The 10,852-nt window shown below is 37.0% G+C and overlaps 1 protein-coding gene across 1 annotated transcript in view; it reads left to right on the top strand.

Moving 5' to 3' along the window:
• The window catches only part of LOC145679182 (chitinase-3-like protein 1), a 20,818-nt gene extending 16,431 nt beyond the window's left edge, over nt 1-4,387 (top strand). The window contains exons 10-11 of the mRNA XM_081749773.1: nt 2,625-2,798; nt 4,004-4,387. Coding sequence (XP_081605899.1) covers nt 2,625-2,798; nt 4,004-4,267 — 438 coding nt within the window. The 3' untranslated portion in view covers nt 4,268-4,387. The remainder of the gene's footprint in view (nt 1-2,624; nt 2,799-4,003) is intronic.
• The last annotated feature ends 6,465 nt before the right edge of the window (nt 4,388-10,852 follow it).

Here is a 10,852-nt window from a genome sequence, read left to right as displayed (position 1 = left end):
GTAGGAGAATGATTACAGTGACTATTTTTACATACATTTAAAAGTAAAGCTGAACATCCATCGTTCTCCTGAGAACTCCAATTACATGACTGGGTTACTGTTTCTGATATTTAAGTTTGCAAGGAAGTCTTCAAAGGGATTATGAATGCATGAGTATTTTCTTCTAATCCAAAGATAAGTGTGTAGAGCTTTTGAGGAAAAAAAAAAAAATGCGCTGAAGTGTTTTTGAATATAATTGTACAATCATGAACCAAGCTTTTCAATTCAAAATACTATTTTTTATCAGTAGGTAGGTAAGAATGGACTGATTTTAAGTGTATATTCTTAAAATGGACAAAACATGACTCTCTATAACTTACTTTCTTATTTTATATATAAATAAAACCCATCTCAGAGTTTGAAGCTCTTAAAAGTAGCTCTAATTAGCAGTATTACAACCCCCCCCCAGAAGTCCGTCCTGGATCCACCCCTGCTACTTTGTGCATTTCTTCAGAAATAAGAGTATAAATAAAATGAATGTGGATATGTATTTATGCTACTAACTAATCAGGTTCCCATAGGGCAATTAAATAAGGAAAGCGAATTCATGAGGTCAAAAAATAAATCTTTTACCACTCTTCCTTTATTTTTATCAAATTTTCTAGTGTACATGAAATTACTTTTTGGAATTAGGTCATGAGTAAAGAACTGCTATGGAATAACCCTAATGGTTTTCAGTGTGGGCGTCGCTAACAGATCGCTTACTCATATAAGACGTGAAAAAAAATACATTTCATTCTCAACAGCATATGTTCCCATCTCTCAAAATACATAACAAGTTACGCATTTCCTTGCTAATAAAAACATTATTTTCTGCTTTTTCTAGCACGTTATAGAAAAAAAAACTGAGATTTAAAGTAATAGAAAAAAACACTTTTGTTTACTTTAAGATTCTGACTGAGCATCACATGTTTTATTAATCACTGGTCGAATATAGATATCATATTTTATTACTCCTACGTAAATATGTTACAGTCAATGGTGGTATTAGAAATGATTGCTCCCTACATCATATTTTGTTACAATTTGTATCCTTATCGAACAAATTCTCCAAACCTTGTTGCTGGGTATCTTCAAGCTGGAGACCCCGTGCTTACTTCAGATTGTGTTTCTCACTTCTGTAACGTAGATATTTTAATATAATACACAAATCAACTCCTAACAAACTGGAACAAACATGAGATGTTTGACAAGTAGATTAAATTTCAAGTAAAAATCATTAAATTTTAATCTTTCAAAGTACTACCACACTTCATTAATTACGTTGATATATGGCTTACTATTTAAAACATGCAAATCCTTCTAATATAACTAACATTACTGTACATTAACTATCGTTATAAGATATTGTGAAAAAGTGTTTATCTATGCGTTTCCCCGTGAAAGAAAAATCAACTTCTACCAATTGCAAAAAGTTTAAGTAATGACAACGGAGAGCAAAAAGCTAACTACCATAGATATGAAACTAATAATCCATCTGGTTCGCGATATCATCACAATTTTACAACTTGAAGAAATGTAGCTATAAATAAGAAAAAGTTAAAAAATGTAATGATAGAGGTTAATAGCCTATTTTAATTTTTACAATATTACCAGTGTTTAACAAGAAAAGAATTGGTACAAAGACCAGATCTTATCGAGCTGAACAAAATGGTATATGTAAAACTGAGTAAAACTGATGCGTAGTTTTCGAGAAAATTGAGAAAAAAACAATTAATTTGTAAGCTTAAAAATGGATGTTATAGCTACAAGAATCATTCCACTCATTGAGGTGAAACTGATATTGAAATATATCTTCATTAAGCTGACGTTATGACTTGATTATGACGTTAGCAAGACAACAAGAGATGCAGTTTAAATTTATCATTGACGCTTGAATTTTAATTTGCGTTTAACTGAAATATTTATTGCCCTATCAAAATATATATTGGCTGATAGCTCACATCGAACTAAATACCCTGACGGTACATTCTCATGTGAAGGTTTCGAAAAAGAGAATTTTTATGTTTTACGTCCCACGGTTACGCCGGCTACGCTAAAGTAGATGGCGATGATCAGAAATGAAGAAAATGGTGGGATGAAGAAAGTGGGAGGAAATGGAGAAACCCCGAGAAAATCCACCACACAGTGTTTGTACACCATAAAGTTCACTTGGTGGAAGCTGGAATCGAACCAAGGACCCCGTGCACCAGAGGTGAACGCTCTACCTCTGTACCAACCTCGGCTCTTGTGTAGGTTTCGAGAAAATTGAAAGAAAACGAAATTTTGGAGCTGCAGAACGTATTTCGTTCGTTCCTAATAATAATTGACAGTTATTTTGCAGAAACAAATTGTTATTTTATATGTAGCAAAATAGACTATTTTAACTAACATATTATTATTTATATTTTCCTAACGCTGACACACACATGCACACTCTTTACGCACATACTCGTAAATATTTTTTTCTGTTAATGCAAATATTATCACTTTTACTGGTTCCATAAAATGATTGCACAATTACAAGCGTAAATCACCATTTTGAATCCGCTTTAATTTGTGTACTTTTAAGATTTTAAGCAAATTTGTGCTATTTTCATTTTTAGGCTAACTATGTGAACGAAATGAACCTGGCTGGAGCCATGGTATGGTCACTAGAAACAGATGACTTCCATGCCAATTGCGGAGACGAAGAAAACCCATTGTTGCACACTTTGAACCGAATTGTCGTTGGTGACCAACCTCCACCACCTACTACTACAACTGATGCTTCGCAAAGCGTAAGTTAACACACAGCAATAAACCTATGTATTTGATTAGATCCTGAATATCGAGGGTTGGTTGTAAGAATAAAGTCTAGTGGACGCAATGATAAACTAATGTCCCTCCTTATTTTAAGTAGATGTAAGTACGTAAGTTTCGTAAGCTAGTAACAGATTTCAAAAGACCGTTCTCAACCAATTGAACATTCTTCTTGTATTTTCTACAATATTACAAAAGTATCAGAAAAGGAGAATTACGTATCTCTACTGCATGATACGTAATTAAAAATCTTTTCTTCGTTATATGAAACAAACTATTTGTTATAACTATCGAAGCTGTATGCTGTTGGAAGAACATGTTCTAGCTTATGTACTATTTCGTCTATAACATCTTAAGGTGTGCAATTTAACTTTAGGTTACAACAATTAGTGTATATCTGTATGATTATTTTTTTATAATTAAACTAAACAATTATTTTGCTGACGAGGCATCAGTACTGCAAAAGCAAAAGATAAAGTAGACTTCTTCATTATAAAATGGTACTTTTCTTAAGAACATTCACAGAGGATGAGCGCTCTATAAAAGGCTTGAACCTGAAATTGCTATGTTGCTATTATTATTATTATTACTTTAATGAATTTGTCCAAAGTCAGTGTGTATATTTGTTTGATGCTATGAAACGTGAATATTAGTTAATTAATTATTAAGCAAACTGTTAGTCAACTGTGGGTCACACAGAATGGAAATATTGATTACTTGTGAAGTTTTATTTATAGTCTTTGTTCCAGCAATCAATCAAGAATGTTATAAGCATTAAATAGATTTAAATAGATTGCCTTATAAAATACTTCACAATATTACTTAGATTTTCTATTCTTCTATCAAGCAAAGTTGCCGATTGGTGTAATATATTGTGATTTGCTTCGTAACATTCATTTTCTGCATATAAGGAAGTGATGAGAAAAATATCTACTTTTTGTACTTTTTGTCATTAAACTGACTAAAAAATGCTATAAACTATTGGAATTCATTAATTGATTTTTAAACTGGATGTTATTTCTTTTATATTTGTCGAGCTCTTGGGATCGTGCTATATAAAACGCTAGATAAAGCCTCTGAAAGTTGTAAGGTCAGTACTTTGAGCTTTTGAGAAAGACTTAGATTCTAGATAAACTGTCTCATCCTCTAATGAAATGGTTCAATGATGTGTATTATTTTCCAGACTACATCAACAACTCCACGCAGTACGAGTCCAACTACCCCAACTACAACAACCTCTCCAGCTCCTACCCCCGCCCCCAGTGAGGTTTGCAAGGAAGTTGGCTTGAACGCAGATCCTACGAACTGCAACATGTACTATGATTGTTCCATCCAAGGAGGAGAATGGGTGACAATTGCCTATCACTGTGGAGCAGGAACCGTCTTTGATCCAGTGGGCAAAGTCTGCACCTGGCCTGATGCAGTTCCTGGTTGCAGTCGCAAATGAGAAACCGGCTAATGAACAATAACGATGAAAAAGTAGGAAATGGGCAAGTTTTATTTCGTGTACAATTATTTAATCTATCTTAATTGACTATGCAATATTTATCTCATATATTTATAATAAATAAATAAATAAATATCATAAATATTTAATTAAGAATTGTTATTTAACTCCTGGAAAGCTATTTCTGTCCAGAAATTGCATTTTTCGATGCGCACCAGATTAACAAGTGACTTATTATTTTTATTTTTTATTCACTTGTTAACCATCCACTCTCTTCTGTCTTAGGATGTAAAATACCTGGGTATTTATTTTAGCAGGCAAATTCCCAGGTAGTTACACAAAATGAGTATTTAGGTTTAAATGATCAATATTTGGGTTTACTCCCTGTCGACAAGGTATATATATATAATGGTTATTTGTATCACTTCCAACAAGAGTACTATAAAGAACAACTGAACAGAACATACATACAATCGTTAATAATAGTAAAATATGATTCTATTGGAATGGTGCTAACGAATTCTTTATTTTTTTTTAAAAAAAAAATAAAATTGTAGTTGTAAAATTCGGAACCAATTTTTAAAATCTTTCAATGAAAACAGGTCTGTTTGTTTGAACAGAATATATTTTATGAGTTTGATAAATCAGATCAACACTTATAAGTGATTTTGTTTCTGTTTAGTGCTAACACAGAGGCTAGCCCCACCAAAGGGTTACGCCCTTTATTTGGAAAGTGATATAAGAGGAACTTGGGACAATGGGTATACTTGGTCTATACAGCCAACGTATTTTACTTTATTATTCATATTAAACAATAAAAAAGACTATGGTTATATTAATATACAAAGCAGACATTATAGCATTCTGCTATTATGCTAAGGTAAGGTAGTGATTGCAGGCAAAGTACGAAAAATTCTGAGATCTGAAAGTGCATTGAAGGCAGTCAGAGCGTTGGAGCTATAACCATTTGACAGTTATAGGAATGAAGATAAATTTATTAACAGTATGCAATTGACGAAGGATATTGTAGCGTTGATGCCATAATCATAAAATGAAGTAAAAATGAAGGTAAGATGCACTGGACATCACAAAACATGGCATATGTTAGAGAACAAATGAGCTTATCTTCCAGTCCTGGGGTAACTCAGGACTATGATGTAGACAGTGGGTATAATATTAAAACGAATGGACAATTGTGTAACATAATATGGAAATATGAACGGTGAAGAGGAATCAGATTTGTAAACAGTAGCAGCATGAATGTCAGGCTGATCCGGAGGTAGAGTAATGATATAAAGAGAATAAAAGAGAAAGTGGAATGTGATGAAGGGGAGAAGAAAGGTATAGTCCCTATCCAAGCTCATGGTATCCAACTTCATTCAAAAGCGTGTCGTTCATCAAACCGTTTAGTGATACACAACCGTTTTCCACATATCTTATAATACTTAGAGGTGATTATAAGATATGTGGAAAAGTCAGAAGTTCATAAAATTCGTGGGTAGGGATAGGCAACTTGATGCGAAATGCAATACGTAGTGTGTGGCGTTCAAGGATTTTTAGATTTTCGCAATAAAAAGGAGATGCATTGATCCAAGTCACAAACCCGTAAATTACTGGCCGTAGAAAATCTTTATCGGTATTAAGGATCATTGATCATTTGAGTCCCCAAGTTGTGCCAATTACCTACCGTAAGACGTTCAGCCTATTATAGACTTTAATAGAAACTGTCCTCAAATGAGGACGCCAAGTGAAGTGTTTGCCGATGGTAAAGCCAAGATATTTTACAAAACTGGTTGGTTTGAGGTGTGTCATGAATTACTAGGTTGAGATAATTTGGAATTTTTTGAATTTTACTTCGTTTCTTGGGCGAACCCTTTTAGGATTTCCACTTTTTGAGGTAATTCTAGACTTTCATTCAAACAGCTACTGTCTCCTTACTATTTTTCCGAGCATCATGTTCCATACCTCGTGTTTTTCAGGATAAAGCATACTTTCCAACAGTACTACTCGCTTGTCCGTAGTATATACCAGAAACGGGAAATCGAAAAAAAAAACAAGAGATTTTTCGAAAAAATGTTTTTTAGAAATTTTTGTGTCCCTCTGGCAGAGCCCTGAGTTCACGTAGGGATCTCAATTTTTTTTAAAAAGAATACGTTGTTTTGTACATAATACATATGTAAAATTTTCATTCTTGTATCTTGAAAACTGAGGTCGAGAGAAATTTTTGAAAGCCTGAAGGTGACCCATTATATGTATATATATAATTGGGGCGATTGGAATTGGGCCGATCGCAAGTGGAAGTGGCGCAGGAATTCAACGTGAACGAAAGTGTTGTGTCAAGGCTGTGGAGTCGCTTCTAAAATGGAGGTGAAGTCAGTAGACGTCATGGATGAGGCCGTCCGAAGAAGACGTCGGCCGTCAAGGACCGATTTCTCACAATTTCTGCCAAACGTAACCGTCAAGCTTCATGCTCTCAACTGTTCAATGAGTTGTTTCAGGCTACAGGACAACGCGTGAGTCGTGAAACTGTTCGTTGGCAGCTCAATAGAGCAGGACTGTATGCAAGAAGGCCTGTGTTGTGTGTGCCACTGAAACTGGAGCACAAACGTGCACATTACGCATGGTGTCAGGAACATGTTGCATGGGGGAAACACCAGCGGGCGCGTGTCATGTTCTCCGATGAGTCGAGATTCAGCCTGTCGTCAGATTCTGGTCGGACTTTAGTGTGGAGAGAGCCAGGAACACTCTATCATCCAAACTTCATTGCTGAACGGCCGTCCTATGGCGGTGGTTCCATTAGGATGTGGAGTGGAATTATGCTGGATGGGAAAACTTACCTCCATATTGTGCAACATGGCACTTTGACAGCACAACGGTACCGGAATGAAATTCTCAATACACATGTGCGCAATTTCCGCGGAGCATTTGGCCCAGACTTCCTGTTCATGGATGACAATGCCCAACCACACCGTGCACATCTTGTGTCCGAGTATATGGAGAGCGAAGACATTACACGTATTGCATGGCCTGCATATTCGCCGGACTTGAATCCCATCGAGCATGTGTGGGATGCTCTTGGGCGGCGAATAGCGCAGCACGCGCTCTCCCTGACCTGCTAACAGCTCTCCTCGAGGAGTGGCGCCATCTGCCACAAGAGTTGATCAACACTCTGATTTGCAGCATGGAGGCCAGATGTCGTGCCTGTTCGTGGTGGTCACACACCATATTGAGTGCCTATCCCCTCGCACAATTCAGCTTCACCTGTTGAGGTATCGTTGTGCTGAACTTTTTGGTCACTCTGTACATCCTAACTGTATTGTTCGTCTTCACTTGTGTTGCATTATGCATTTGGACCGTCTGTTTGTTCATTATACTTGGTGCAGTGATCGTGTCGTTTTATTTTCTGCCACTTTCTTCGAGTTGTTTAAGTTTTGTGGAGCAGTGTATATATATATTTCAAAAATGTACTGCGTAATTTCTATTTGACCTAGAGTCATGGGTCAAACGCCATCTTCTTTAGTATAACGAGCCCTTTCCAATGGTACCACTCACGTGTCCGTATCATACACCTGAACCGGAAAATTAGGGAAAAAAACCAGATTTTTTTAAAGGCCCACCAAAACACTTAGCTCCTCTAGTCCGAGCCTGATTGACGTAGGGATCTGATTTTTTTTTTTTTTTTTTGTAAAAATACATTGTTATATATATAATACATATGCAAAATTTCAATCTTGTATTTTGTGAACAAAGGGCGGAAAACATTGTTGAAAGTCTGAATTTAGTCTCTCTCTCTCTCTCTCTCTCTCTCTCTCTCTCTCTCTCTATATATATATATATATATATATATATATATATATATATATATATATATATATATCGGGTGTTGCAAAATAAGTGTTACAACTCTTGGGAGGTGACTCCTACCACTGAGACAAGAAAAAAAGTTCTCTTCAACTTTCGGCTATCGGACATAGTTTCAGATCTACAGGGTGCAGAAAGCGTGGGAAAATGACTTTCGGATGCCAATAGTTCGGAAACTACCCAACGTAAAGAGGGCGGGTAAAAAGTTCACTGAAGAAGTCATACCTGCTGTATTGAATTTTGCATGTTTCATAATCCTACCATGCACGCGCAAGGGATTCCCCAAAAGAATGTAGGGAGTCCCGGATAATCTGAAAAATGAAAATTGATCCAAATGGATATGAATTGATAGGGTTTCTACCAGGTAACAATAATTCGTTTGTATTAAGTCGATATCTGGAACAAATACAAAATGGCGGACACCTTCATGCCCGTTGTGTGTGGTTGCATAATCACCAGGTACGGATGCTGGCCAACAGTGAAGTTCTGAGTATTAAGTGTAGCGAATTTGTACTCAAATCCTCTAGAAAGACATCTGGAGTGTCGGTAGAGCACAACAGATGAAGGAGGGTGATTCACATATGTGGAAAAACGTAACGAAAAATGTCCAGAAATACACTCATACTCAGTAAACGTGAGTTCAAAGCGTCGAAAATGTAAGGATTAGCGTCAAGAACATGAAAGCCAATTCACCAATAATATTCCCTCAAACCGAAGCAATATGATGTGCACGGTTGCATACCAATAAGGATTCAACAACTGAGACCAAATTACAAATGTGCAAGGGGACTCACTAAGAAACTGGACAAACTAATTAATGTCTCTAGTGGGATCTCATGATCGATATTGAAATGTGGCCAATGTGTGTGTTGATATCGACATGTAGCTAATGGACAAATGTGAACATGTGCCACTACTGCTGGGACACCGTTTCACGTGCGAAAACTAGGAAAATAACGTTGTACATTCTGCTATTACATCTGGTGCACTATTTGGTAGAACGTAACTACAACACGATTGTATCAGTGTCCATCTTTGTTTGGGACATTGTCCCACAGTCGACACATGAAAAGAAATCTCTTAGTCCATGGTTCAAATTCTGATAGAGCGTGATAATAATAAATTTGTATCATATCCCACGTCTTCTGGGACATACGACGTACTCGAAATATAGGAAAATACCTCCAGAAATGTGTATCTTACACACAGTGCACATGCCAAGGCAAAGACGAAAATGAACCAATTTGGCGCATGTAACACTACAGCTGGTACACCATACATATGGAAAATAAAACGACATGAGAAATAGGAAGAAACGTCTTAAACCTCTGATTGTTTACAACTGTGCAGTCGGAGTAACAAAATGAAACACACAAGCATGTCGGGAGGCTGTACAAGAGCGCTTGCCAAACAAAGTGGGTACTCCTTAAAGAAATGAATACAGAGAAAGTCAGGCTCCCTCGAGCCTCAGGGCTAGAGCGCTCGTTTTCGCTCGCGTGGTTGCAGTTTCCAATCCTACTGGGAGCCCACGGCCTCAGATTCAAGACCCGAGTAGTTATTTTCCTATTTTTCTCACGTGGGACGGTGTCCCAGCAGTAGTGGCACATGTTCATATTTGTCCATTAGCTACATGTCGATATCAACACACATATTGGTCACATTTCAATATCGATCATGCGATCCCACTAGAGACATTCATTTAGTTTACTCAGTTTCTTAGTGAGTCCCCTTGCACAATTTCAATTTTGTCTGAGTTGTTGCATCCTTATTGGTATGCAACCGTGCACATCATATTGCTTCGGTTTGAGGGAATATTATTGGTGAATTGGCTTTCATGTTCTTGACGCTAATCCTTACATTTTCGACGCTTTGAACTCACGTTTACTGAGTATGAGTGTATTTCTGGACATTTTTCGTTACGTTTTTCCACATATGTGAATCACCCTGCTTCGTCTGTTGTGCTCTACCGACACTCCAGATGTCTTTCTAGAGCATTTGAGTACAAATTCGCTACACTTAATACTCAGAACTTCACTGTTGGCCAGCATCCGTACCTGGTGATTATGCAACCACACACAACGGGCATGAAGGTGTCCGCCATTTTGTATTTGTTCCAGATATCGACTTAATACAAACGAATTATTGTTACCTGGTAGAAACCCTATCAATTCATATCCATTTAGACCAATTTTCATTTTTCAGATTATCCGGGACTCCCTACATTCTTTTGGGGAATCCCTTGCGCGTGCATGGTAGGATTGTGAAACATGCAAAATTCAATACAGCAGATAGGACTTCTTCAGTGAAATTTTTTATCCGCCCTCTTTACGTTGGATAGTTCCCGAACTATTGGCGTCCGAAAGTCATTTTCCCACGCTTTCGGCACCTTGTAGATCTGAAACTATGTCCGATAGCCGAAAGTCCAAGAGAACTTTTTTTCTTGTCTCAGTGGCAGGAGTCACCTCCCAAGAGTTGTAACACTTATTTTGCAACACCCGATATATATATATATACATTTACTTCGTCATTACTATTTGGCCTAGAGTCACGGTTCAAACGTCGTTTTATTCAATGTACCCTTTTCAGCGGTGCCACTCACATGTTTGTATAATGTACCTGAACCAGAAAAATCGGAAAAACCCGGAAATTTTTCTAAAAAAAATCACTCTCTTGGAACACTTGCGCTAATCGGGCCCGGCTCAGTTTCACGTAGGGATCTCAGAA

The sequence above is a fragment of the Thermobia domestica genome, chromosome 2 (genome assembly GCF_964235325.1).
Source record: "Thermobia domestica chromosome 2, izTheDome1.hap1.1, whole genome shotgun sequence".
NCBI lineage: Eukaryota > Metazoa > Arthropoda > Insecta > Zygentoma > Lepismatidae > Thermobia > Thermobia domestica.
The sequence above is the reverse complement of the archived record's forward strand: the minus strand, read 5'-3'. Positions and strand labels throughout refer to the sequence as shown.